The following is a 27,106-nucleotide window of genomic DNA, read 5'->3' as shown; positions in this document are numbered from 1 at the left end:
AACAGAATCTATTTGTGCTCAAAAATCATCTGCGTTGAAATTTTTATTTTTTCAATTAGTTGGTCAAGACTGACTTCATTGTTGGAGATCAACACTAAGTTCCAGCTGAAGTGTGAGAGAGGAAATGACTGCAGAACGGTTTAAGGTATAGAAATCCCTCAGACACAGCATGGCAAGGATATTCAGATGAGTACAGAAAACCCTAAATGCCAAATGACCCTGACTGAACCTGATTAGCAGTCTGCTATATGGATGCAGATAAACTCCTGAATGCACTTCTTATACTGCTGCTCGGTGGGGCTGCTGATCGGGTATTGACCTGGCTGTCCGAAGGGCCCCTCTGACTCCCGCATTTCATCGTTCATCCTTGCCAGTCGCAGCCTGAAAAAAACAAAAAAACAACAGGATGAGCCGACTCTGAATTTTACACCAAAACTGGATCTGAAGTGTTTTAGTCCATTAACATACAGCGTGACTATATCTGCATTGGCTTGCTGCACGGCTATGCTCAAAGGGTCCTGGCCGTCTTCATCTCCATCATTCTGTGCAGCTCCTCTTTTGAGGAACAAACAAACCTGCCTGGAAATACACAAAAAACTGGAGTCAAAAACAGCAAACAATAACTGAGCGAAGAAGACTAGATATTTAGTTTTGGTGAAACTTAAAATTTTTCTAAGGCAAATTCGGCTTATTTGTATAGCACCGTTCATACACAAGGTGATTATAAGCACCTTACACAGACAAGAGCTAACATTAAATGAGCGAACAGTGTCTGTAAAAGATGTAAGAGATATTGTAAGAGATTAAGTAAAAACTCCCAAATCGAAGTTATGTAGAACATGCAGATAGTATTTAAAAGTATCCTGACAAGGGAGCCTAGGGGAACCCCATATGTGATTTTTCTTAATTTAGAAGCTTATTGGTAATTTATACAAAGTAGCCCAACAGTCTCTAAAATGTGTCCACACACATTTTAGAGCAGAGATGGGAAATGGTTTATTTTGACTCACCCTGTGTGACCCAGATAAGTAGCGTGGTACAAGGGCCCCCTCCCTCTTGCATCTCTTTGGTTCACATCAGCAGCGTTCTGCAGCAGGAACTCGCAGGCCACCAGAGAACCCTAAAACAAAGTTAGAAGTTAAGAAATTTATTGCTAAAGACAATAGAGCAAAAATAGAAGAACATATTTACAGTTAGGGATAATTTCAGTCACCATTAAGAGTTGATTATAGGAACAGTTTGTCTAGACTAACTCACCCCAGTAACAGCTTGTATAAGAGGCGTCTTTCCTTCATCCTCATCGTTAACCAAATTAACGTCGGCGCCATGGGCTAGAGCTTCCGCCATGACGGGCAGGTTGCGAGCTTTAGAGGCTTTATAGAGCAGCGTTCCAGGATCCATCTCCCTCGTGTCCTCCGGGTCTGAAGTCTCAGCCTCAGTCTCACCGCTTGACTCTTCAGACACTTCGCACTCTGCAGATCATATAAGTATGTGGAGCTGCTCACCAAACCCCGTAGCTGTTACATCAACCTTCTCAAACAAGACCTACCCTCCTCTGTGACGCTGTCCACCACCGAGCCAAACACCAGGATGTCCGTACTTCCGTCTGTGCTGCCTCCCAAGCCACTGTCGCTACTCAAACCTGCAGAAACAAAGTTAATTTAATGCATCCGCTTTCTCAAGATTTCTGGTTATTCTCACAATGTTCCCATGTGGGTCTATGATTGAATGTTGGAGTATAAAAAGCAACAAACTCACTTCGAGGACCAGATCCATTATCAAAGTAAGAGAAGAGAGAATCCAGCTCATCAGGACAAAACAAAGATTCTCGTCTGAATTTGGCCGCTGCTGTGATAGAGACAAATGAACAACGCAAGTTAAGTGTTATACATCCCGATGAGTCTGTGGTCCATTCTCCACAATACAGTAAAAACAAAGTACACCCTCTTTTAGAATACAAACATCTTTGACTTCACCGCAATGGTGGAAATTCAGCAGCATCAGGTATAAAGGTTCATACAATAATCAGTCTTAAAGTGTATAAAGATTAACAATAACAACAATAATAGTAATGATGACACAGAAAATATTGTGCAATTATTAGAAATAAAGATATCTGACTCGCAATTCAAGGCATGTGCACAATGCAGTACATTTCTGCGAAAAAAACTCAGAAGTTCTGAAATTAATCTCAAAATTTTAATAGAAAAAACTTTCTGAGTTTGAAAAGTCTAAAATTTACTAGAAAACAACTTTTGGACTTTTGGAAATTTTCTGAGTTTTAAATTGTCTGAGTTTTAAAATGTTCAACTTTTTCTTAACATCAACATGTTAAAAGCTCGGCCCTTTTTGCTCAACTTAACATCAATATAGATGTTAAGTTGATCAATTGATTTTTTTTGACTAATTGTTGGATAGAAAAAGTGTTTAATAGGAGATTTTTTCTTTTACAGAATTTGAACCAGATGAAGCCAAAACTATGACACTTGAGGAGTTCACAATTAATCTGATTAATTGTTTCAGCCCTACTTTCAAATATATTTTTATGTTTTTTATGACTTGTAAAAAAAAAAAACGTTCTTTTTTCAATGTTTCTAAATTCTGTAATGATTACAAATAAAAACAACTGGATTATTGGACTTGCCAATTGAGAGAGCAGAAGGGGACGTGCTGCCAGGCTCTTGTCTGTATCTTCTCTGTGTTTTGGGAACAGTAGTGGCGCTGTTGTGCCTGCGGCATTTCTTCACACTCCAGTGCCTCTCCGACTTCCTCTCCCCATTGACGAGGGCCTCAGTGGAGCCCAGCTTCTTCAGGAATTTCTTCTCCACATACTTCGCTCTAATCCATGCCTCTTTTTCCTGCCTGCACCAAAACAGGTTTCAATTAATTTTACTGCCTCAGAAATAATACTTCAAATATAAGCTTGCTGCATTTTTACACATATTTACCTTGAGCTGGATGGTAATGGTTTCTTCAGACCCTGTTCTTGGTATGAGCCTTCATATATGTGGTTGATGGCGCTGTTTCCAAGCTCACACATCAGCTGCAAGGAAATAAAATAAATATTATTGATAATCTGTAAGAACACAAAATGTCAAAGTATTCAAAGAATTAACCATACCTTTAATAACTCTGGTTCCCATGAGTCAAGCGTCAAGGAACGCACTTTTGAACAGTGGACCCCAAGACTCCTGGAATAAAAACATTTCAACGTCATACATAAGTTGAAGCAGGAGATGGTCGTTGATTCAAGAAAAGAAATGCAGCCGTTATTCCTCTTTTGTGCGGATGTGGAGGAAGGAAGGTAAACAGATCAGTCACATATTCTGTTATTCCAGACGCCTAATGTGATGCAAATTACTGTCTAGTATATGGGCAACAGTGGCATGTTAGAAAGAAAACTGTATTGTGACAAAAGAGCACGTCTGATCCCAACTGTGAGAGGACGAGCTTGGAGAGGGAGCATGCATATTCAACAGGTGGGAGTAAAAAGAAAATGGGTTTACTTCAAAGGAAAACATGCAAATCCTGCAGATTGTTTTTGTTTTTTTTTAATTCTGACACTGAATTAATGTAACAAAAGGTCTCTTCTCTTTGTAAAAAAAACAAAACAAGCTGATTTAGGGAGCATAAATTAGCTTTTTGCAGCCATGCTACTCTGTTAAAATCAGCACATGAGGATATGCTTTCAGGGTAATCCTGTGATATAATAACCTTGGTTTTTCTAAATACTTGTATATCTTTTATTATGTTTCCTGAACCCTAACTATGTTTCTAATTGCCTACAATTGGAAACATACTGTTTTATATATTTTTCTAGTCTGGTGAACAAAAAATGTTGCATTTCAAATTTTATGAGGATTATTATTTTTTGTCTTTTTTATTTTTAGGCTGTATTGAAGGTAATCACTTTGAAATTATATTTATACTTTCTTTAGGATAGGATTCCTAAAAAATTTTATTTGAATTTACATTTTTCAGACACAAATCCGAAAGTTCTCATACTTTCGAAGTACAAATCCAACATTGGATGGATGGATGGATAGATGGATGGATGGATGGATGAACAGTTCGATGGATTCTCTAACTTTTTTCTTTCAATCTTATAAATCATCCAAACCTAATAAACCCCCCTAAAATCGAATTGCTTTATTTTCCAGAAAAACACTGGAAAACTTCCTTCAGCAGGTCTATGACTAAGTGAATATTTTCAGCATTAGTCAACCTCAGGATGTTTTTTTGTTTTGTTTTTGTTCTAATAAGACAGTTTGAGTTAGCTACTGCTTGCATGTTCCTCTGTTTCCCACCTGTGGATGCCGGAGCACTCGATGCACAGCAGGACGCCCAGGTTGATGGAGGCCCAGCGCGGGTCGCCCTGACCGCAGTCGCAGCACTGCTCGTTCCCTGGCAGGCTCTGGATGCGCTGCAGGATGGTCTCACCCCGGGCGCTGCGCTCCCGCGGCTCGCTGGCTGAATCGATGCTGCTGGTGGACGGAGAGGCAGTTCTGTCCAGATGCTGAAATTAGACATGAAAATCCATTAGGGCGGCAAAATATGTCTCAGATGTACCCCAAAAGTGACCCGAAAATCGTTACATTTAAAACAGAACAAAAAGGAAAATCTGAGTAAAACTGTATCCAATTACAATAATTAGAGTCATGTGTTTAACAGCCCTGAAAAACAAACATGTGGTGAATCTCATAAACAACCTGTAAACGTTGCCCTCAAGTTATTCATGACCAAGTGATGACTCACCTCTATGTAGAAAGTGTCTGGGCTCTCTCTGTACGCTGAAGCAATGCTGGCTTGAACTGCCTGAATCCAAGCCTGTCTTAGCTTCTCAGACTCAGCTTGAAGCATGCAGCTCCTGCAACAGAAATTGATTGTTCTGTTTTGAATGTGTATAGGTTGGTGTGTTGAAATTTGATGGTTGGTTGGGTTGCAAGAGTATTAGATTATTGATATGATGATTTCAATTAGATAGTGAGGGGGATGGACCGTTTGATGGGAGTTTGGTCTGAGGACTATTTGGACTATTTGTTGGCTGGTTGGATTGTTAGATGGCTAGTTGATATATTGGCTTTTCTGTTAGGTGCTATATGGTTAGTTGAGTGGATTGTAGGAGCAATATGTGGTTGGTTGGTCTTTTGGATGTTTATTTAGTTAGATATATTGAATAGATAGCTGTTCATGGGTTAATCTAGTGAACAGCTATCACTAGATAGCTTGGGTGGTTGGATTCTTAGATGGTTGGTCTGTTTGATTTTGCTGGATGATTTCATTGTTGGTTGGGTTGTTAGATGTTCTCTTAGACGGCTAAGAGAAAGTATTTGCAGGTTTCAGCAAGTCAAATTTAAAACCTTGACCAAGTTCTTAAAACCAACTTGAATTAAATTTAAGGCCAAAAAAACTAGAAATATATGGGATGGTTGGGGGAACTTGCTGCATTACAATCCCATGATAGAGGCATGAAAGCTAGATTGCAAGAATATGCTAACAGCTAGTTGCTGGGAGCTTCAATCGCATTTAATCACAGAATACAATGAAGATGTTTGGGTGTGATTCAAAAAGACTCACGAGAAAAAAACTTAATTAAGTGGTACTACCATGACAAAATTTAAGACCTGTTGTTAACAAATTTAAGGTCAACTTAAATTTTTTAAAATGAATTTAAGACATTTGAAGGTCTTAATTTATTTTTATTGTAAGGATTTTCCCAGAAAGAAACAGGTCAAGAAAAGGCAAAAATATATGTTTGCAGAAAAGTCACCCTGAACCATTATCTAGGGAATTTTTTTTCTTGATGGTCCTTCCCCAAAGCAAATCCAAGCATACCCCTTTCAAGTATTCCTTACTTGAACGGGGAGACGACCTCGAAGCAGAACCTCCTCTCGATGTCTTCATATGGTTTAACAGAACACAATCGGAGGTCTTCCACTACCACCGTCAGAACATCCTGTTCACACAAAATGACTCGTTATATTTCTTAACATGGAACAGTAATAGCAGAGAAGAACAGCTTTTCTATCCTTGATATGCTTCCTGCAAAAGGAAATCTCTACGAGTTCTCCATCCATTGAAATGAGTTATAAGAGAGAACAAACAGCTCTACTGGGATCCACAAATCCCCACCAGCAAAGTGTCAACAGATATCTGCTAGTATCTCAAATCTTTCTGCAGAAATATTTTTCACTTATCTCCTCGAATTCAAACACACAGATTTCAGAAAAGATCACTGCAACATCAAAATATATTACTGCTTTTATCTTAAGCTGATGGTTTAAAGATAAATGGACTTGCCTTCAACTTCTTCTGATAGACTAGCTGATTGTTCTGAATGGAGAACCACCGTCTGTAACAGAAACAGAGAGGGAAAGCTCTCTGATTTGAATGATTGTAAATATTTGACTTGCTGAATAAATGATTCGCCATGGCGGTTACCTGTTCCAGGTCTTGAAGGCATTACTAGCCCTTTTGAACAAGTAGCCCTCCATCACCACGCCACTAGGGGCATCCACGTTGAACTCCACCTTCGAGTCGTCATATGAAAAATCCTGCAGAAGGGAAAGGATTTTAATTCTGGATGTTAAACACTCAACAAAGGACAGAAAACCCTGCAAAGAGGCTGCAGGTGGATTCCTAGCAGACCTCTGTTTGCTGAGCATTATACACATTAGACAAACTGAATAATTTTAAACTTTGTAATCATGTGTAAAAAGAAAGATGTTTTTTTTTTCTTTGTTCATACAGGTGGCATGATATAACTTAGCAGATGAGTAGGCTTGATCCTGACTATCTGATTCCAGATTGCTGTAAAAATTGCCCATTTCCTCTGCAAGCACCACAACACAGCTATAGACTTAGCAAAATGCTATGAGGGATATGCGAAGTCCTAAAAAGTTTCAGAAATCTAAATTATGGTTGTAAAGTCATAAAAGGCAGATATGCAGTAGCAAAATTTTTTATATATGCAAATTGTGACTTTTGACAAGAACATCTACAAAAAGAAAGTGACTTGTTTATTTTTTTATTTTTCTCCAAAGTGTGGGTACACTTTTCAGATCTGTACTTATCAAGAAATTTAAAAACTTCCTGGTTCATGGTAATGCACTAATTAGAGCTGGTCTGTCATACATAAAATCCTAAACAAAACAGTGATGTTAATGGCTTGATGTGGCAATGAGATAAAGTTAAAGAAGTATAAACCTCTCACGCAAAGCACCGTATTATGTCTATCTGGCTCAGAGTCCTCTTGTTTTTATTTCCCACGACCTCCTGTTTATTTCCAGCAAAATATTTTTGTACAGAAGTTGAAAAAGAAATCAAGAACAATATTTCAGTGAAAAAATAAAGTTTAATCTGAACTAACAGCAGGGAATCAAATAAATATGGATGAAAAAAAGGCAAGAATACTATCAGATGTCTTCTAGAAACATGAAAATGTTTAGAAATACAAGTCAACCTACCAAGCTGCGATTCCACCGACAAAATATCTTCATTTTTAAACACTGGATATGTTTCAGCAACATGGAAAAATCTTCAAAAACCTCCACAACTATAAACCAGAGTCTGTGGAGCCAAAGTCTGAGAGTAGGATCATGTCTTTCCCCACTTTCTAACTGCAGGACCTCTAAGCTACCGGACTCTGGAGAGTATTTCCAACACTCACGCTCTGACCCCTGCGCACTGCAGCCTGAGCCTTGGGATTACAGCTAATTACCATACAGCTGCCACCGTATCCATGACCGCAAATATTTTAATTTACACCGCAACACTTCAGCTGCTCTTGACCCAGAAACTAGTAGCAGATCTGCTTGGTTTGCATTAGTTGCAGCTGTTTCAGTGTGCCTCTCTTGCTGAAGGTTAGATGTTCAACCCCATGGTGACCCAGCAGGAATCCACCCTGGACGGCAGCCAAGACTACCAAACAAAAACCTCAGCAAGCTACATTTAACATCTACAGAAACTCTGCTTGCTTCAGACTCCAACAGATCACGTAAAAAACAAACAACTTACCTTCACTGTCTTAAATGAAGAGCAGGACATCAGAAACAGAAAACGCACTGCTGTGCTGCTCTGAAAACTCTCTACTTCTACAACAAAGATCATCTATTTTTAACGGCCCAACGTCACACAGACCAAAAAGAGCACGAGTGAATTATTAAACAAGCAGGAGACTTCTGAACGTTATGGGCAAAACACGTAAAATTGTTGAGCAGCAGGCGGGAACAAGCAGGAACATGGAAAGATGCAGTGAAATGCGCTGCGATGCGTCATCCACCTGCTGCTCCTGCCAGCCTACAGACCATGCCTGGAACACCTCATGCTGCCCAGTTGGCAACATGTGTGAATCACCTGCAGGATCACCCTGGACCTCATTATCACTGCAGATTTCATGTGTCACTGTGACATCTGCTCCTCAACTAAAATATGCAATATCAGATCCCATATTGATCATATAAGCATCCACAACCTTCAAATCATGATGCAAAAGTAAGTCAAAATCATCAAGCTTAGGTTAATACTTAAATTGGAAAATGAGATTGTATGAAAGCCCTTAGACGTAAATGGATTACTGGCATCTCCTTTACGTGCCTAAAGAGCAATCACAACTTTCATCAGAACACATTTCCCTGGATTTAAAGCTTCAGATTTAGGAATTCATTGATTCCCACATTCTACTGGGAATAGTTTCAGCTCTCTATTTTCCCTCATCTTTCACACAACTGTTTTTGGAGTTGTTCCGAGTTGAGATAACGGATACTCTGCTTTTGCTTATGTACTTAATTTATATATCTGTCGTGTAATTTAAAGGTAATCAAAGAATTTATCAAAACTTAACCAAACCTGACAGCTACCTTATATGGCTTTCCAAGTAAATTAGGCTAAATGATCACCAAAATACAACAATTATTCCAAGAATTGTTTTTTCAAGGTTTTGTTGGCTCTAGTGGCCTTTATTTGAAAGTGCTCAGACAGGAAGGTGGGTAATGAGAAAGATGGAAGACATGCGACAAATGTCACCAGGCCGGGAAATGAACCTGCGACAACCGTGTCAAGGACTATGGTCTCCTTATGTGAATGGTGCTTAACCCCTACGCCACCACAGCACCCCATTCTAAGCATCATTAATTACGATTTGAAAATTGTTTCTCATGACTAGATCATCCATTTATTTTCTTACACCCTTTTCCCTAGTTGGGTTGGGAGGTGCTGGTGCCTATCACCAGCTAACGTTCCGGGCGAGAGGCGGGATCACCCTGGACAGGTCGCCAGTCTGTTGCAGGGCAACACAGAAGCCAGAGTACCCAGAGAGTACCCATGCATGCACAGGGAGAACATGCAAACTCCGTGCAGAAAGACCCCGGGCTGGGAACCAAACCCAGGACCTTCTTGTGCAAGGCAACAGTGCTACCAACTGCACCACTGTGCAGCCCATGACTAAATCAAACAGTAAAAAATTTATTTTGTTTAATGTTATGTTTTGATTTAGTTTATATTGTGCATTATCTCACTAAAACCAGGAAGATAGAGCACATAACACCAGTTTTAAAGTCCCTACACTGGCTCCCTGTAGCTCAAAGAATAGACTTTAAAATACTGTTGTTAGTTTACAAATCACTGAACGGCTTAGAACCACAATACATTAAAGACCTGCTGTTGTTGTATCAACCTTCCAGACCTCTCAGGTCTTCCGGTTCTGGTCTGCTCTGCATCCCCAGAACCAGAACCAAACGAGGAGAAGCAGCTTTCAGCATCTATGCACCACAAATTTGGAACAAACTTCCAGAAAACTGTAAAACAGCTGAAACACTGACTTCTTTTAAATCTCAACTAAAAACCCACCTGTTTAGAATTGTATTTGAAATGTAATCAATTACAAATTTATTGATGGAACTTGACTTAATGATTGATTCTATATTGCATTGTGTTTCTGTGTTTGTAATGATGTAAAGCACTTTGAAATGCCTTGCTGCTGAAATGTGCTATACAAATAAAATTTGATTGATTGATTGATTTGTGTGAGTCTTCTTGCTTTGATTGGCTGTCACTTTGCTGCTGTTGTACAGAAATTTCCCATTGAGGGACAATAAAGGATCTATCATTTTTACTCATCCAGGCTCATATTTCAAGAGTCTTCAATCAAATTTTGACATATTTTAAAAGTTTAAATATATGAGTTCTCCACAAATTTACAGGAGACACAGGGGAAAGAGATTGAAATGGATAAATGTTTGGATGTTTAAATGGATGAATGCAACATTTAATGTGAAATTCGCAAATGCCTCGGGATCTTGTGAAGGGCACCTGGTCATAATATATGAACGTGGCCGATAAAAGTATCCCCATTTCCTCCATTTTCATTCAAACCAAATTTTAAAGGCAATTAAACACAAACATAAAAAATCTGATCATTTAGAAGATTTTCAAAGTTGCCACATTTCCGTTTCACCTTTTTACATCATCGGTGACAGTTTTGTACTCAATACTAGAACTAAGTTGTCCTAGGTAATGAATAAATAAAACAAAGGGCACAACATAAAAGCTAAAATATTCTGTCGTTATTTCATCCCAACATCAGCATGCAGCTTCAGGCAGTAAAAATAAACCCAGGTTGCGCAGGAGCAGCAGGTAGCAGAAGCAAAGACACTCTCCAACATGACTTCTCCATTAAAGCACAGATTAAAAATAAATGGTTCTGACATTTGGGACCTTTTGCTTCTCTGCGTGCCTACCCAGCAGCAGTAACAATCTTTTGTTTTAGAGCTAATCTTACTTTCTGCTTTCCTTATTTCTTAATGCTCTTTCTCCTTTGTAGGTTTACTTAGGTTTTACTGTGCATGGCTGAAGGGGATGAAAGTATAAAAACAGGGGAAAAAAGTCCTTTTAAGAACTATTTCTGTCTGTCACTAAATGAACATCCATATAAGAATAATTCATTTTGAGTTCCTCCTTGGTTATATTTGCTCTTTGAATTGGCAGATCTAACTTTCTGACTCTATGTAGGCCACTCAAACTAAGTTTGGTTTCTGATTGTGCATTGTAAATTATTCAGGACCCACTTTAGCCTGCCCTCAAATCTTCTAAAGTTCAAATACAGCTTGATAAAGCAGAGTAAGCAGTAAATGTTTGCAGACTTCAAGTTAAGACAAAAGTCTGCATGAGCTAAACCAAAGTTTCCAGTGAAAACCCAGCAAAATCCAGATAGAAAAACAAAAGGAGGCCTACTCACCTGCATGAGGGTCTGAGGTGATGAACATGGTGCCATTAGGGAGATGGAAGAGACAGAAAAGATAACAGAGAATTAGAGTCCAGCAGCAGAAGAATGGTTTAAACTGGGATAAAGGGATAATCTTTCAGGTTCAGCACACTGCTTATTATCCTCATTACCGAGCTTCAATCACGCTTCAGCAGCAGAAAACATCACCCATCAGACTCAATAACATCGTCATTCAAAGTTTACCTATTTCACATGTCCACATGTCTCCATGTGAAGGGTGCTGGTGAGGTGCCTAACAGCTCAGACAGAAATGCATCAATAACTGGCTAAACATCTGAACCCCAACCCTTCCCACTGGGTCTGTCCATATCAGAGACTACAACGCCTGGAGGGGGAACATAGCAGAGCTGTCTGCCAGATGGCCACTGATCCTGGGTGTACATCCAACACACATCGGCCTGCCGAAAATAACACTTTGCACATTATTTAAGATGGAGATGCCAGACAATGAGGACCTCCTTTGTGGATTCAATTAATTTGTGCTAGAAACTTTCCTGAAACCACCTGGTTTTGGTATTGCTAAATAAACTACTGGTATTTACATCCTTATTCAATATCTTATTCAATACATTGGTCTCTGCTATAATGCAAAATAAGTGCTGTAGCTAAAATAGTGTCAACATGAATGTCATTAAACCTCAACCAATAAGGGCATCGTAGTGGAAGGTCAAGTGCAGTATTTTCGACGCAATGGCATCGATATTTTACACTTTATATTATAACATACAACATAAAACATTGGAACTGCTTTCAACTTTCATGGCTTTGCTATAGGAGACATTTCCTTGGGTTTGGTGTTTGTTTTGATGGCCTTTTACCTGAGGATATTTGGCCCAAAGGAGTCTGGTCAGCATTAGACACAATATAGTACCTTCTCAGGTCTGATGTTTGGTCTGAGGCAGGTTGAACTGATGAGGCTTAGACTTGTAAGGTTCGGACTGATGAGGTTTGGATTGTTGAGGTTTGGTTTGAGGTGGTTTGGTCTGAAGAAGTTTGGTCTGTTGGGGATGGACTGAAAGGGTTTGGATTTATGAGGTTCAGACGAGTGGGATTTGGACTTGCGAGGGTCAGACTTAATGGGTTTGGTTTAAGATGGTTTGGCTTGATGGAGTTCGGTCTGATGGGGTTTGGACTGATGGAGTTCAAAGTCTGTAGTAGGTATTCAGTTTGATATTGAAAGCTGCTTAGTCTGATGTCTGACAATGTCTTCCTGAGACCTGACAACATCATAAATGGTGCACCAATTGGCAAGATGTAACTCTGTGTCCCTATTATTCTGGTGGCTATTAATTGGCACTATCAAAAAAAAAACAACATCCACAGCAACACCAGCACTGAAAACTAATTATCTTCCTAAATCATACCGCAGAAATGGTCCATGAAAAATTTAAACAATTTGTAATTACCACCAAGTTAATGTCATTTCTAATTCAACCCAATCTGGGTTTGTCAGTGCTATGATAGGGTCACCTTTATCAAAATACAAATAAACTTTGCAGTCAGTAGCTTACAAGACTAAAATTGCTTTTAAGCTCTGGCTTATGGATCGGCACACATATGTGCTGACAGTTGCCAACCATCTACAGACGACAACAGTAGGATTAAAACATCGTAAAACACTTAGTTCCACCTGATTTGAAGCTTAAATCAATGCGGCGTACTTTGTTTGGCAGATTAATTAAACACCTCCCAGCTGCACAGGTCTAATCCCTTCCCGGTCACAACAGATGCTAAGGAACAAGTCACAACTGAAACTCAAAAGGAGGAGCTCAGCAGCAACCTGTCCACCTATTTAAAGATACAAACCTGTGGCAGAAACATCACAACATACAGAAGACATGCAAAGATTAAAATACTGGGTACAAACAGGCTACCATCATCAGCATAGCATGAAATTCTGTAGGCAGTTGATAAGGACAATTAACTAAAGGCAATTTATTATTTTCAACACAGACTTATTCAAATATTCAAGAGGAAAACAGGATGAAACAGGAACTCACCCTTTGCTGAATAGTTGCATGTTTATGTTCCATTTCCCTCTTTTCCATGGCAGAATCAATGACCAGCTGATCGAGCTGAAAGTCAGTTCAAAATGGCATATGTGAACACAAAGTACATCCTATATTTATGCTGCTTAAACAGTTGTCCTTAAAAGTTTATATACACAGGTATTGATGTAAAAAAAAAGGAATTATTAAATCCAATTAAAAGTTCTTCAAACTCTAATGAAGAAGTGGAAAATAAGGAATCATGTTTAATTTAAGCCTAATAAATTCAGCTGGCCAACTGGACCAAGAAAAAAGTGGTGAAGCTGTATCTTGATACAGCTTTTAATCCAGTTGTACAAGATTTACAAATGGGGACACTTTAAGAAATACGGGCTCCATGGTTGATTCCCCAGATAAAGCTATGACTAAACCAAAGAGCACAGAAACAAACATCAAAAGCTCTTGAACAAAATTATTTGCAGTGAAGAAACCTAAATCTAACTTTAAATGCTATAAATGTTATGTTTGGAGAACATAACATTATGCCCCCTGTTGGCATCTGTGAAGGCTGAGGGTTGGGACTCGCATTAACTTTGCTCACCTCAGCAGCAAGTTTCTTCATGTACGGGTCTAGCTCATCAAGGAGGTTATAGCCCTGCTGGAACAATGAGAACTGGGCGTTCATGAAGGACAGCATCTGCATGGAAAAACATTAGAGGTCTTCTTGAAGTCTCAAATCATAAGTATGTGTGTCTGCAAATTTCTTCTGACGTACCGCATCTAAGATCTCAAACTTCTTCTTTGCCTGAAGGACGTTAATCTGCAGAGTAAAACAAAATACATTAGTGAAATCCAGCTACTGAGATGACTCCCTCTAGCGGAAGCCCTTTGTTTCCCTTTTCAAAAAGTGCAGGAACACCATAAAGCCTGACTGGAGTTAACTTTGACAAAGACAATCCTCAACGAGCCCTCTTGCACATGTCCACATTGACTTTTTTCCCTTCACACTGCGGTGGCGAACACAGCCCCAGGGGGATTTCCAGAGTTAAAAGCTTTACACTGCATGTCGTACCGATGCAAACCTAAAATATATTTTGTGCTACATTTAATCTGTCACTTAGATGTTCAGTGAAATGCCCTGCAGCTTTGACCTTCTCTGCATAGAGACACATTAAATGAGGGGCTCAAAAGGGTCAGATGTCTAAGAGCTGCATGAGAAGGATGCCAGGAGACAAACTGAAGCAGAAAAACATGAGCAGAACAACCCGTGGGACCACTCTGAATCTGTCTCCATTATGCCCCGCCGGCTGTCATTTCTGGGGTTAAAATAAAATGAAACAAACAACTGAAGGGAAGTACAGTTGTTGTTGCTTTCAAACAGACTAAACCATATTTTTTGTTGATGTAACTGGTCAATTTTCATCCAAGTGTCTGAGGATCTGCACTGCTCATTTTTCTAACCTGCAGGACGTAGTCCAGAGCAAGGTGTCGGAAGCACTTTCGGGTGATGCTGAGCGCGCTGGTGGCTTCTTCAACCTCGTGCGGCTTGTTCCTGGGCGCCTGAGCGTTCTTTACCTGCGCTATTTCCATATCCTCCCGCACCCGGTCGAAGTGCTTCTTGGTCTCCTTGAATTTCCGAACATCCCTGTCAAAAGTAGACACAAAAAAATATAGATAAAACCAGACAATTCCTTCAGACTAAACTTTATCCTAAAATTCTAAATTCTGGGTATATTAAGTCATTGCTGATCATTTCAGATGTTTCTGATGCATAAGTTGTTCCCAGATTAGTATTTTGAGCACAATAAAATCAGTTGCAGAGTAAAAAAGACATGTGCCTTGAAAAAGTATTTATATCCTTAAACTTCTTTATATTTTATCAAGCTAAAAATACAAATTTTGACACATTTTATTGCGATTTTATATTTTAAAACAACCAATAGTAGTGCATTAATGTGAAGTGAAAGAAAAATTAGGCTAAGTTTTAAAATGTTTGCTGATTTTCTCACTCTTTCACAAAGTTGTGCAGCTGCTGCTTCACAGAACGCTGGGCTTGATCAAACAGTATCTGAAAGGAAAAAAAACACAATTCGTTTTAATCACTTGTTAAAGAATTGTGGAGGAAAAAAAATAGACTGATTACAATTTGCATCAAACGAAACTAAAGGATTGTTAAATTAGTTTATCTTAAATCTATCTGAAGAGCAAAGCACAAAAGTATTTCTAATTTAGTCACTTTGAAGGGAGACCACTTCTGTATGTTTTCTCCAATAGGGGGCGCCAAAGAACATAATTTGTGTTTGGTTCGACATGATGCATACAAGTGATTCATAATTGATCAAGACTGCCTGAAGAAACCAGTGAATGGGGGAATGCTTCTCTAATTTAAACATATCTACTCTAATACAATAACAGGCTGCTTTCGGATTTAAGTTCAGGCCCCTTTCAACGTCTCCTGCGCCCCTTTAACGCATCGTCTGCTGCTGCTGTTAAATAGGTCATTCGGGCAGAGAGGGAGGAGAGGAGGAGAGGCTTTTGGTTCAATGTCGCTCAGCAGTCACATCCAATGCAGAACAGAAGATCCAGCCCAAACCTACATGTTGTCATCCACACATGAGCACGCCATACTGCTCCAGCCTCAATCTACAGGACAGATTTAAACTCTATATATAATATGGAAGTGGTGAGTTTTAGTAGATTCCCAGAAACCACCAAGGGTGTCATTTTTGTGATGATTTTGGCTTGTACTGCCCTGTAAAACAACTGGATTAAAATAAGTATTCAGCATTGAGATTGTAGATTCCAACTACATTCCTTAGCACTAGAATGGGCCTCTTACCGAAAATGAGGTTTAACAGACTCTTTAAAAAGAAATATGGCTTTGAGGTGCTGATGCAAGCCACCCAATGCATGGTGACTGAAAGCAAAACAAGCAGCACAGCAGTAATGAACAGCACAGCACAGCATCAGGTTAGTTTGAGCACGGAGGTGGTGGGTCTGATGTAGATGGTGGCACTATGTTAACCACACACTAAGAGCTGTCGGCTAACCCAGCATTCCACAGTCTATGGTGTTTGTGTGTTAAAAGACTTCTTGGATATGCTAAATTTGCAGCTCGTTGCATTCTTAGACTGCTTTGTGGCAACTGTCACCAAAGTTTCACAGAATGGAGAGAAAACAGGTTGCCTTTACTGCAGGGGTGTCAAACTTCAGTCCTCAAGAGCTGGTGTCCTACAGTTTTTAGATGTGCCACAGGAACAAAACACTGGAATGAAATGGCTTAATTATCTCTTTCTTGTGTAGATCAGTTCTCCAGAGCCTTGCTAATGAAGTAATTATTCTATTCAGGTGGTGCAGCAGAGGCACATCTAAAGGTTGCAGGGTAGTGGCCCTCCAGGACTGGAGTTTGACACCTGTGCTTTACAGGATTTCTGTAGGTTTCACCAACTCAAACTTAAGACTTTTGAAGACCATTATGAATGGACTTTAATATCTGGGTCTCCACAGAAATGTATGACTGTCGTCCAGCCAATTGTCGGTAAATTTGAAATGGCTTATGATGGACACAAAAATCTAGATAGCTAGCTAGCTAGCAAAGATATATTAGAATCTAGTTACCAATAGCCTCCACTATCTTAGGTCAAGATGAAGCAAACACAAACAACAACAAAAAAACATACAATACTCATGGTAAGACAACATTTAAGACTTGTGATTATTTAAGGCCGACTTACTTTTAAAAATTAATTTAGGAAATTTTAAGGCCTTAATTTTAGATACACGAATTTAAGACTTTTTAAGGATGGGCAGACACCCTGCCTGTCAAGTTATGTTAAACTCTGGCAAGTTTAGAGAAATGTTTTTTTATCCATCAAACTGTTTTGTCAACAAATAAGATAATCATATCTTTGCTCTCAGATAATGGTTTAGAAGAAAAATACAAGAAAAATATGGGACATGAGTAGAAAAGTCCTCAGATCAAGGAAAAGTACTGTGGAGCCATGATGGACTTTATAGATTGAAAAGCCCAGTTATTATGATATATGTCTTATCAACAATTACATTGTTAGCAAAAGATAAGATTGTTTTTAAAAGGAAATTCAAGAATGAATGATGAGGATTTTCTTTGCACATCCATGCTTTTCAAGAATAAGTGATGACGGCTCATATGGAAGTCTTTATTTGAATATTAGAGTCAGTCTCCCTCATTACTAATGCATGTGAAAGAGTCAAACATAAATCTATAATTAATCAAACTCAAAGTAAGCTAAAATTAATGAAAAAAAAGTTACAAAATATTTCCAGAGATCTCCGACAATTATAGAGCTTAGGCTTTAAAGCCGCAGTATGTAACTTTTATAAACAATGTTTTTTAAAGTAACATTTGTTAAAACTGTGACTATGTTGTGACAAGAGGCAAATAATCTGGGAAAAATTTAGCTGCTCTGCCTTCTCCCTGTGGTTCTACTACCATCTGCAGAAAAACACCACTAGATCAGAAACAACCAACCAGATTGTGTATGCGCTGCTCAAACCCTCCCCCTTGCTCTCTGCTAGGCTACAGCTAGCATTCCACATCAAACCCTGCAGTGAATGCTCAGGCTAATTAGCACGCCCACCATCAACACTGTGCAAATAGTTTTCCTGTAATGCTAAGTTGTTTTCCCACTATCAGGACATTCAAAAGTGCATACACGAGCATGACTGACATCGCTACGCTTTCTCCTGGCTCTTATTAGTTGTTTCTGACCCGGAGTGTTGCAATTGTTCAGACAGCAATAGTAGCACTTGGTGGAGGTTTAGAAGCCTAATTTGTTCACAGATTAGCTCTCATACTAGTGTCACAATATGTTAAAATAACATATTGTTTATAAAAGTTACATACTGCAACTTTAAACATGGCACCTGCTTAAATTGTGAACAAAGATGGATGGAGGGAAGGAAGGATTTTCTTGGTTGTGTCCCAACATACCAAAGGTGAGAAGATGTATATTTTAATTAAATGGGTGTTTGAACCTTTGCAGCCACTTTAATCTTGAATCATGTGTTATACTTTAGGTCTTGAAAATCTCTTGACCCACTGGAGGTCTTAGTTTTGACTCTTGTGTTAGGTAGTCCTGACAATAAAACTACTACGTGCCTCTTTTATCTAAAAATCAGTACTGAAAAACATATTTAATAAAATTCAGTTATTTATCATATAGACAATGTGGCTGTAAATCAAGTCATTAACTGTGTAGGAACCTTGACTGTTGCTCAGGTCACACCGTCTCTTCTGTCCATGCGAACGAAAAAATCTCTGGAGGAGGAAGGAGCTAGACTTGGCTTTCTCTCTACCAACACACCAACAGAGCGTGTTTGTCCTGGAGCGTAGTGCTGGACTGGCAAAAGCCACCAGGAAATTGAGGCAAGCATGGGCCAAGACTCTTTAGCACTTCTCATAGATCAGTGCTGATGTCTTTGCACGTTTATGCTCAACCAGATGCGCTTTTTGTTTGTCTTCCCAGGATTTTAGAGCCATTTAAGCGTGGGTGCGACAAGCATGGCTGGCACTGAAAGCTCCCATGCGCACACTGCCATTTAATATTCTTGAGAGTGTGCTGCAAAAGGGCAGCAGAGCGTGCACAAAGAGGGAAATCCTTCTCCGATGGCAAATATAACCATCATCATTTCTTATTCATTGAGGCGCGGCTGGAGTGCAACACAGTTAAATACGGATGCTGCGCTTTCTGACTGAAAAACGAGCATGAAGAAGAGGGCAAAAATGTTCCTCCACATCGCTGATTCGTCTCGAGGGAATCCCCTCGTCCTGCTGCACTCGCATGCACCCTCCCTGTTCTACTTTACATCAGAGAAACAAAGAAAACCTTTGATGAATTATATTATTGTCCACTAAGACTGTCAGCTCTGATAGATTTGAGGGGAAGAAGAGGGAAAAACGAGAGGCTGAAAGCCCAGCTGAGCCAACGGTGGAGGACGCCAGCTGATCCCAGGCCAAGCCGCACACACCGAACCAGACAAAACAGAAGATCTGTCGGCCTGACAGAGTCACTGACAGACGGATGGAGACCAAACATTTACAATTCATACGAGGTGGGAAGCGGTGAAAACAAAAAAAAGAAGCATTTTTTTAACATTAAAGTTTCAAAGCCCTCATATAATAAACTTACAGAGTGCTAGGAAATCAAAAGACACTTCTACTTGTTCAATACAACAAGACACCAGATAGCCTCAAGAAAAACTTTAAAGCACTTCATAGAAAGAAATGATGATTATCTTTTTATGGATGGTTCTCCCCCCTTTATTGCTACATTCCTAACTTTACCTGAATTTAATAAAGTCAGAAAACAGTTGTATCAGCTGACATGAACTTTGCATTTTCTCCACTTGATCACAATAACTAGTAAAACTACAGGAACTAGTGAATTCTCCACTTTAAATGGCCTCTAGATGTTTTTCACCCTGTAGTGAAAGCTTATACAGAAGATGAATCATTCTTTTCAACCCATACATGACTTATTTAGAAATGCTTGTTGGATCTGTTGGATTTCTGCTGAATTCAATCCTAGCTTGCGTTAAAATTACATGTTAGCTCAAAACCTAACACAGCATGCGGTGTCAAACTTGTAACCCAACCCCGTTGTGTTAAATGACCCTGAGCTACTCTGGTTGATATAATATCCAGCAGTGGGTGGAACAACAACCTGAAGGGGTTTACTTTAACCCAGCTGTTTTATGGGACGTTATCTCCTCGAGTTTATTTTATCACTGTTGATTTCTCCTATGTTAAAACATTAGGAACTCATTTTGGAAAGCATAGTTAGCTTATTGCACATACTTGAAGTTTGATTTCCAAAGTTAAAACATACTCAGATGGAGGGATTACTGTAATGAAGAGATGTCATTGGCTTGGCTTCCTTACACTGACATCGTTTTAATATTAAAATGATCAACTGAACTGTATATTACTACAAATGAACTGAATTGAATTGTATGTAATTGGATTTGAATCTGACCACCGCTAAGCCAAAAAATATTAATACTCCTGGCGGATTTATGAGTTTAAAGCAATTTTAAAATTTTACAAATAGGTTTCTATTTTTCTGGAAGTAATTTTAATATTTTGCAGTGTATTTTGGTCAGGGGGAATTTTTTTAATTGACTTTTCAAGTGAGATTGACCCTCATTGTTTAGTGTACTGCTGCAGGAGCAGTGATGTCATGGGGACAAAGATCATGACATCACTCATGACATAGTGATGACATAGACAATGACTTTGATATAGTCAATGACCCCGACTATGTCAAAGTCATTGAGTTCCAAGAGTTCCAAGGTAAGATTACTTTCTGTGATTTAGAGAAGCAAAACGATTGCTATCCAAAAACAAGAAGAAAATGAAGCGTTCAACACAAGATTCGCAGACCAAGGCCAGCTCGGATCAATTAACTGACAGTGATCCCCAGTCACATAAAAAACTCACAAGAAATGGGGGTGAAAGAGCTAGAGACACAACAAGACAGCAAGAGGACAACCGAACAGAAAATTCTGTGTCCAAGGAGAGACTACAACAAACTGAAAAAGAGTTACGGAAGCAACTACAGATCGCATATGTGCAGAAGAAGCAAATGAAACTGCTAGAAGTTAAAAATTTTAAACTTACTAACACATTTAAAGGGATTTCGACTAAACTTCAGGAAAGTGAAACTAGAATTCAGGAACTAGAAGGTCAGTTAAAAAACATGGAACAAACTATTGCAGATAAGACATATTCTCTCATGGCTGAAACCGCACGGAGGCGGGACCTGACTGACAAAGTTTCAGGACTGAAGGTGTACAAAGAACGAGCGCTGGACGCAGAAAAACAGGTAAAAGAGCTTACGGATGACAACCAAAAATTGAAATTACAGTTAGACGCGTCTCACCTAAAAGCAAAAACATTTCGAAATGAATCAGAGACCCTTAAAGTCGAGCTTAAAAAGCAGTCAGATCTCGTGAAAACTAGAGAGAACACAATTGACAATTTTAGGAACGTATTGCATGCAAAACAAAATATAATCGATGCTCAGAAAGAGGAGATTAAGAGACAACGCAAAGCTGCACAAGAGACAGAGCTGGAAGTGAAAAGAAATCGCCAGAATGAAGAAACATCAATGAAGCGATTAAAGCGCAAAGATGAGGAAAATTTGAGCCTACGAAAGGAAGTCACGTCACTACACAGGTCTTTGTATGATTTTGAGATGAAGTTGTCAAAACTAGATTCACGATACCAAATCCTCCAGGAGAAATGTAAACATGCTTATACAGACAAAGCAATCCTGGAGAAAAAAAAACACACACTGGAAATTTCTACAGCAAATCTTGAGAAAGAGGTTGTTGAAACCCAGACACTCCTAGAAAAGTCCCAGCATGAGAATCAGTTTCTTAAGAATCAAGTGGAGCAGGTCAAGATAAAGCTGGCTGAAGCGATTCAGAGCTCCAAGGAAAGTAAGATCAAATTTGAAAAAAGCCTCCTGAGTACACACGAGGATTATATGAAACTGAAAATGGAGAGAGAAGAAGCGCTGACAAAAACCAAAAGAGCCACAGAAGGACTACGCTGTAATGAGAGAAAAATTGGAATACAGGCTGATATAATTCGCGAACAGGAATGTAAGATTACAGAACTATCTAAGGAAGTTCTGCGACACCATGAGAATGCTCAGAAATTTAAAATGGTTAGAGCAACTTATTCTAAGGTGCAAAGGTTAGGGTTAGATGATGAGAATGGAGATATTATACTTCTCCCAGACACCGACAGGAAAACGGAAAAACTCAAAATGCTTCGCGCTGAGAACCGCAGAATGTCCAAAACACTGGAAGAGAAAGACATAGAAATTGAGAATCTCAAGGTTCAGGAAGAGAATCTGCAGCATGTGGTGAAAAATCTCAAGTCTAAGTTAGACTATGTGCCGGAAGATGCATTGCTTAAAGTGCAGGTGAGTCAGAGCAAAGTTAGAGCTCTCAGAAGACAGATAAAAGCCCAAGAAGCAGAGATAAATACATATCTAACAAAAATAAAAATCCAAAATGTCACCAATGAAGAGTTGAAAAATAAGATTGTAGAGATCTCATTTTCAAAGAAAGATAAACTTCCGCCAATTCAGTCGAAAAATATCGAACTGAAATCCGAGGACACAGACACAAAGTGTATGATGAAACGCAGAAAACTTTGTCTTCCGCCAATTCTAATCACTCCATATGGAAAAGCAAAAAAGTAAAAGGATGTGGTTGTTTATGTTTGACTGATGGAATGATAGCATCTGAGAAAGACGTAGGCAGGACCTCAGTATTTGGGGGAAGGTCGTGGAGAACATGTGGAGACAAATTTTGCCATATGGGTGATTTTATTGACTTTTCAAGAGAGGTGGTCAACTCTCATTATTTGGGGGGGGGGGGGGGGGGGGGGGGTCCTGGTGGACATATAGGGACACATTTGGCCATATGGGTGGATTTTAGGGGGAGCATTTTATTGACTTTTCAAGAGAGGTGGTCGACTCTCATTATTTGGGGGGGGGGGTCCTGGAGGACATATAGGGACACATTTGGCCATATGGGTGGATTTTGGTCAGGGGGAGCATTTTATTGACTTTTCAAGAGGGGTGGTCAACTCTCATTATTTGGGGGGGGGGGGGGGGGGTCCTGGGGGACATATAGGGACACATTTGGCCATATGGGTGGATTTTGGTCAGGGGGAGCTAGGCCTGTCACGATAAACGATAAATCAATTAATCGTACGATAAATTAAAACTATCGACGTCATTTTAATTATCGGCATTATCGTCTCTTCGGCCTTTTTCTCTTTGTTAATGACACTAAATGAAAAAAGGCTCAACTCCGGTGCTCTCCGCTGACTCCTCCCTTCCTCATTTCCTTAGTGTAAAGCCCAGCGCACACGACACGAGGCCGATTGTCGGCCCATTTTCAAAACCTGACAGTCCACACATTAGCCGACAGAAATCCTAGGTATAACGGTTCGATCGGGTTCGGTCAGGCCGTGTGGTGTCCAACAATGGGCACAAAATAATGGCTACAAGTCCAGTTAACTAATTTTAAAACCAGGCATTAATCAATGCTTTACTACAATCTACCTGCAATGCATGTAACTAGTGTCAGCGTAAAGTCCTGACTGAATGAAAATCATTATAACCTATTTACGTCACGTTAACGAAGAACAGCTGAAAAGTTACCGGGTTTATCAACTGCGGTAGCAATTTCGCTCCAACTCCTCCCCGTGTCATTTCTATATTCTTTGCATGTTGAATAAACATTAATGTTGTTTCTACATATCATCTCCAAAGTCTGCTGGACTTCGGGTTGCGTCGTGTCAGCTGTTTGGGATTCCTCTCTGTAATTTCCCCTCAGAAAACACGGAGGAGAATCCGCGCTTTCTGATTGGCTACCTGTCACATTCAATAGGCTGCATTAAAGATCCCAGTCGGGGAAAACCCCTGATTTAGATCGGAGGGCAACGACGATCTACCATAACACACCACACAATCTTAGAAAGACCAACGTTTTAAGATTGTTGTAAGGGGAAAAATAGCCGCAAAAAATCGTGTAGTGTGAACTATTGCATCAGGTAGTGGATGTGCCCATCTTCTCTATTTAAATCTAATTATTACTGAAGGGCAATATAATATACAGACTTCATAATCTGCACTCTTTTGGTTGAATGCAGTATTTATTTCCACTTTGGCTTTATGTTGTTTAGTTTCTTTTCAAGTACATTTTTTTGTTAATGGAGACTGAGAATCCATTTTATTTTTGTTTTTGGTTGTTTTGTTTATTTTGTTTATCAGCTCCAGTGTTAAGTGTTCTTTTGAAAATAAAGTGTATCTAACTTTGGCAGGAAATTGCATGCATTATTACATCATTTTCAGTGTAAAAAGGTCTTCAAACAATATTATCGTTTATCGCAATAATTTTTGAGACAATTAATCGTTCAGCAAAATTTGCTATCGTGACAGGCCTAGGGGGAGCATTTTATTGACTTTTCAAGAGGGGTGGTCAACTCTCATTATTTGGGTAGGGGGGGGGGGGGGGGGGGGGGGTCCTGGAGGACATATAGGGACACATTTGGCCATATGGGTGGATTTTGGTCAGGGGGAACATTTTATTGACTTTTCAAGAGGGGTGGTCAACTCTCATTATATTTGTATAGCACATTTCAGCAGCAAGGCATTTCAAAGTGCTTTACATCATATTAAACACAGAAACAACGCAACATAGAATCAACAATCAAAACACGACATTAAGTCAGGTTCCATCAATAAATTTGTAATTGATTACGTTTCAAATACAATCCTAAACAGGTGGGTTTTTTGTCGAGTTTGAATCCATAGAAGGTTTACCTTTTACACTCCTACTGTGTTAAATGGAACAAAATACCTATTGCTATTTTTATTCAAACTCACGCTCACAATCACACAGTTTAAAAAATGCCGGCACAGCTGGCTGCTTGCAGACGCAGCTCCCGTCGTGTGTGTTAATCTGTGTATATTTGCTGTAACCGATTAAAGATCCGTGCTTAAAGAACCCATAGATCATCAGTTAAGCTTTCCACAATGGCTGGATGTGGTTTTGTCGCTGTTCTCCGCGTTCTTCTGCTACTTTTTCTACTCTTTGTTACGGAGAACCTCGCCGAACGGAGTAGCGGCATTGTTTACGCACGTGAACAGCTGATTGCGCTGTGTAAGCCTCTGCTGCTGCCCGGAGACAGGCCTGTGGTCCCAGAGGAGTTATGAAGGAGACGACGGGGCTGCAGGTCTGGAGTTAAACGGAGGGAGAAGAGGAGACGGCACAAACCAGCGGTACCTGCGATTATTGTGGGGAACGTGAGGTCTTTGGGGAATAAGACGGACGAACTCACGGCGCTGGTTAGGACCCAGAAGGAGTACAGGGAGTGCAGTATCTTCTGCTTCACGGAAACCTGGCTGCACTCGCTTATTCCGGACTACAGCGTGGAGGTCCCTGGATTTTCCTTGGTGCGGGGGGGGGGGGACAGGGACTTTTCCGAGAGTCGGAAGAAGAAGGGCGGCGGGATTGCACTTTATGTGAGTGAGACGTGGTGTAATCCCGGTCATGTTAACGTGAAGGAACAGATTTGTAGCCCGGACATTGAACTTCTGGCTGTGGGAATGCGGCCGTATTATTTACCGAGGGAGTTTACGTCCGCCGTTTTGATCGCTGTTTACATTCCCCCATCAGCTGATGCAGTGGTGGCCTGTGACGTTCTGCAGGACATGTGGGGACAAATCAGGTTTTGTGGGTGGATTTTTGACAGGGGGAGGTGGTCAACGCTCATTAGTTGGGGGAGGGGGGGTCCTGCAGGACATATCAATCAATCAATCAAATTTTACTTGTTGCCTTGCTGCACATTTCAGCAGCAAGGCATTTCAAAGTGCTTTACATCATATCAAACACAGAAACACAACGCAACATAGAATCAACAATCAAAACTCGACATTAAGTCAGGTTCCATCAATAAATTTGTAATTGATTACGTTTCAAATACAATCCTAAACAGGTGGGTTTTTAGTCGAGTTTGAATCCATAGAAGGTTTACCTGTTACACTCCTACTGTGTTAAATGGAACAAAATACCTATTGCTATTTTTATTCAAACTCACGCTCACAATCACACAGTTTAAAACGATGTAGACAGCATTTTAATGGGGTTCTGGCACAAGGCTCCATACAGCTCTTTCACGGACACATTTGGCCATATGGGTGGATTTTTGATAGGGGGAGCATTTTATTGACTTTTCAAGAGGGGTGGTCAACCCTCTGTGTTTGGGGGGTTCCTGCAAGACATATAGGGACACATTGGGCCATATGGGTGGATTTGTCATGAGTTGCGGTGAGTGGTGGTGGAGGCAGACGCTGAGACCCAGGTAGAATGAAATGATGATGAATTTAAGGATGAAAGTAATCTAGAAAAATCCAACAACACAAAAGTCCAGACAGCACAAAGAGCGGATGCAAATGCTCTCAAAATGTGACAACAAGTAATCAAGGAGACAAGAAATACCTGGGAACAATCAAGGGGAGACAGGACAACACAGAGACTCAGAGACACAGAAACTCAAAGTAAACACAGAGAAGGAACAGATCCTGACACTACCCCCCCCTAAAGGGCAGCTACTATCCTGCAGGATACTTGGGGTCAAATTGGGCCATGTGGCTCTTTTTTGGTCATGGGGAGCATTTTATTGGCTTTTCAAGAGGGGTGGTGGCGCCAGTGTTTGAGGCTTTCCATCTGACGTTCTTCCTGTTTTGTTTTTGTCTGCTTCGTGCTTTTAATTTTATTATAAGTATAAACTCTCTGATTGTGTATGATTGATAAACATTGCTGGATATTGGAGCCTTGACTTCAAATATGTTAGCACTTATACTACAGACAAAACCTCGACCCTTCTGTTGGGCATTCCAGCTCATCTGTGTTGTTTCTGCACTCTAACTTTCCGACGGAAGCCAGCCCACCGCCGTGGAAAGCTCAGCGTTCGGCTAGTACGATTAAAGGCTGCTTTATGGTGCAGTTTCTTGGCCTCGTTCAGCATGTGCGGCTGGTGCCTCGCCTTTCCTGCCCATTCCATGTATTGGATCCTGTGGACACCTGTCTGGTACCCGTCGGTGGAGGCCAAGATGGAGTATTCCAGCCTCGTGGTCCCTGCGCTTCTCGGCCATAGATTCCCTGGAATGATGCTAACTAGCTTGTCATTGATTCACAATTTTAAAGGCATGCAACTGCCTTGCTTTCTTTGGTCCAATACTGATAGTAGCACAATATTTACTGCTCG

General features: G+C 40.1%; 1 protein-coding gene and 2 long non-coding RNA genes across 6 annotated transcripts in view; 1 reads left to right on the top strand and 2 right to left on the bottom strand.

Annotated features, from left to right (window-relative positions):
* Positions 1-27,106, bottom strand: part of acap3a (ArfGAP with coiled-coil, ankyrin repeat and PH domains 3a) — a 69,426-nt gene that overhangs the window by 4,605 nt on the left and 37,715 nt on the right. The window contains exons 5-24 of one of the 4 annotated variants that reach the window (XM_032558190.1): positions 15,279-15,337; positions 14,731-14,914; positions 14,045-14,089; positions 13,871-13,966; positions 13,282-13,356; positions 11,234-11,245; positions 6,442-6,557; positions 6,301-6,352; positions 5,856-5,956; positions 4,756-4,867; positions 4,308-4,516; positions 3,122-3,191; positions 2,949-3,043; positions 2,645-2,862; positions 1,759-1,848; positions 1,550-1,642; positions 1,258-1,472; positions 1,011-1,120; positions 469-579; positions 320-381 (exon numbers count right to left, since the gene is read on the bottom strand). In XM_032558190.1, coding sequence (XP_032414081.1) covers positions 320-381; positions 469-579; positions 1,011-1,120; positions 1,258-1,472; positions 1,550-1,642; positions 1,759-1,848; positions 2,645-2,862; positions 2,949-3,043; positions 3,122-3,191; positions 4,308-4,516; positions 4,756-4,867; positions 5,856-5,956; positions 6,301-6,352; positions 6,442-6,557; positions 11,234-11,245; positions 13,282-13,356; positions 13,871-13,966; positions 14,045-14,089; positions 14,731-14,914; positions 15,279-15,337 — 2,125 coding nt within the window. Of the gene's footprint in view, positions 1-229; positions 382-468; positions 580-1,010; positions 1,121-1,257; positions 1,473-1,549; positions 1,643-1,758; positions 1,849-2,644; positions 2,863-2,948; positions 3,044-3,121; positions 3,192-4,307; positions 4,517-4,755; positions 4,868-5,855; positions 5,957-6,300; positions 6,353-6,441; positions 6,560-11,233; positions 11,246-13,281; positions 13,357-13,870; positions 13,967-14,044; positions 14,090-14,730; positions 14,915-15,278; positions 15,338-27,106 lie in introns of all 4 variants that reach the window. The other 3 variants (XM_032558199.1, XM_032558207.1, XM_032558213.1) reach the window with 3 other exon arrangements.
* On the top strand, positions 13,437-26,392 carry LOC116717112 (uncharacterized). Its single transcript, XR_004338692.1, has 3 exons — positions 13,437-13,449; positions 22,904-22,907; positions 26,316-26,392. It is a non-coding gene; the product is annotated as an uncharacterized LOC116717112 (long non-coding RNA).
* LOC116717111 (uncharacterized) lies at positions 24,925-25,318 on the bottom strand. Its single transcript, XR_004338691.1, has 2 exons — positions 25,193-25,318; positions 24,925-25,122 (listed from the first exon to the last, which is right to left on the bottom strand). It is a non-coding gene; the product is annotated as an uncharacterized LOC116717111 (long non-coding RNA).

The sequence above is a fragment of the Xiphophorus hellerii genome, chromosome 1 (assembly GCF_003331165.1).
Source record: "Xiphophorus hellerii strain 12219 chromosome 1, Xiphophorus_hellerii-4.1, whole genome shotgun sequence".
NCBI classification, from domain to species: domain Eukaryota; kingdom Metazoa; phylum Chordata; class Actinopteri; order Cyprinodontiformes; family Poeciliidae; genus Xiphophorus; species Xiphophorus hellerii.
The sequence above is the reverse complement of the archived record's forward strand: the minus strand, read 5'-3'. Positions and strand labels throughout refer to the sequence as shown.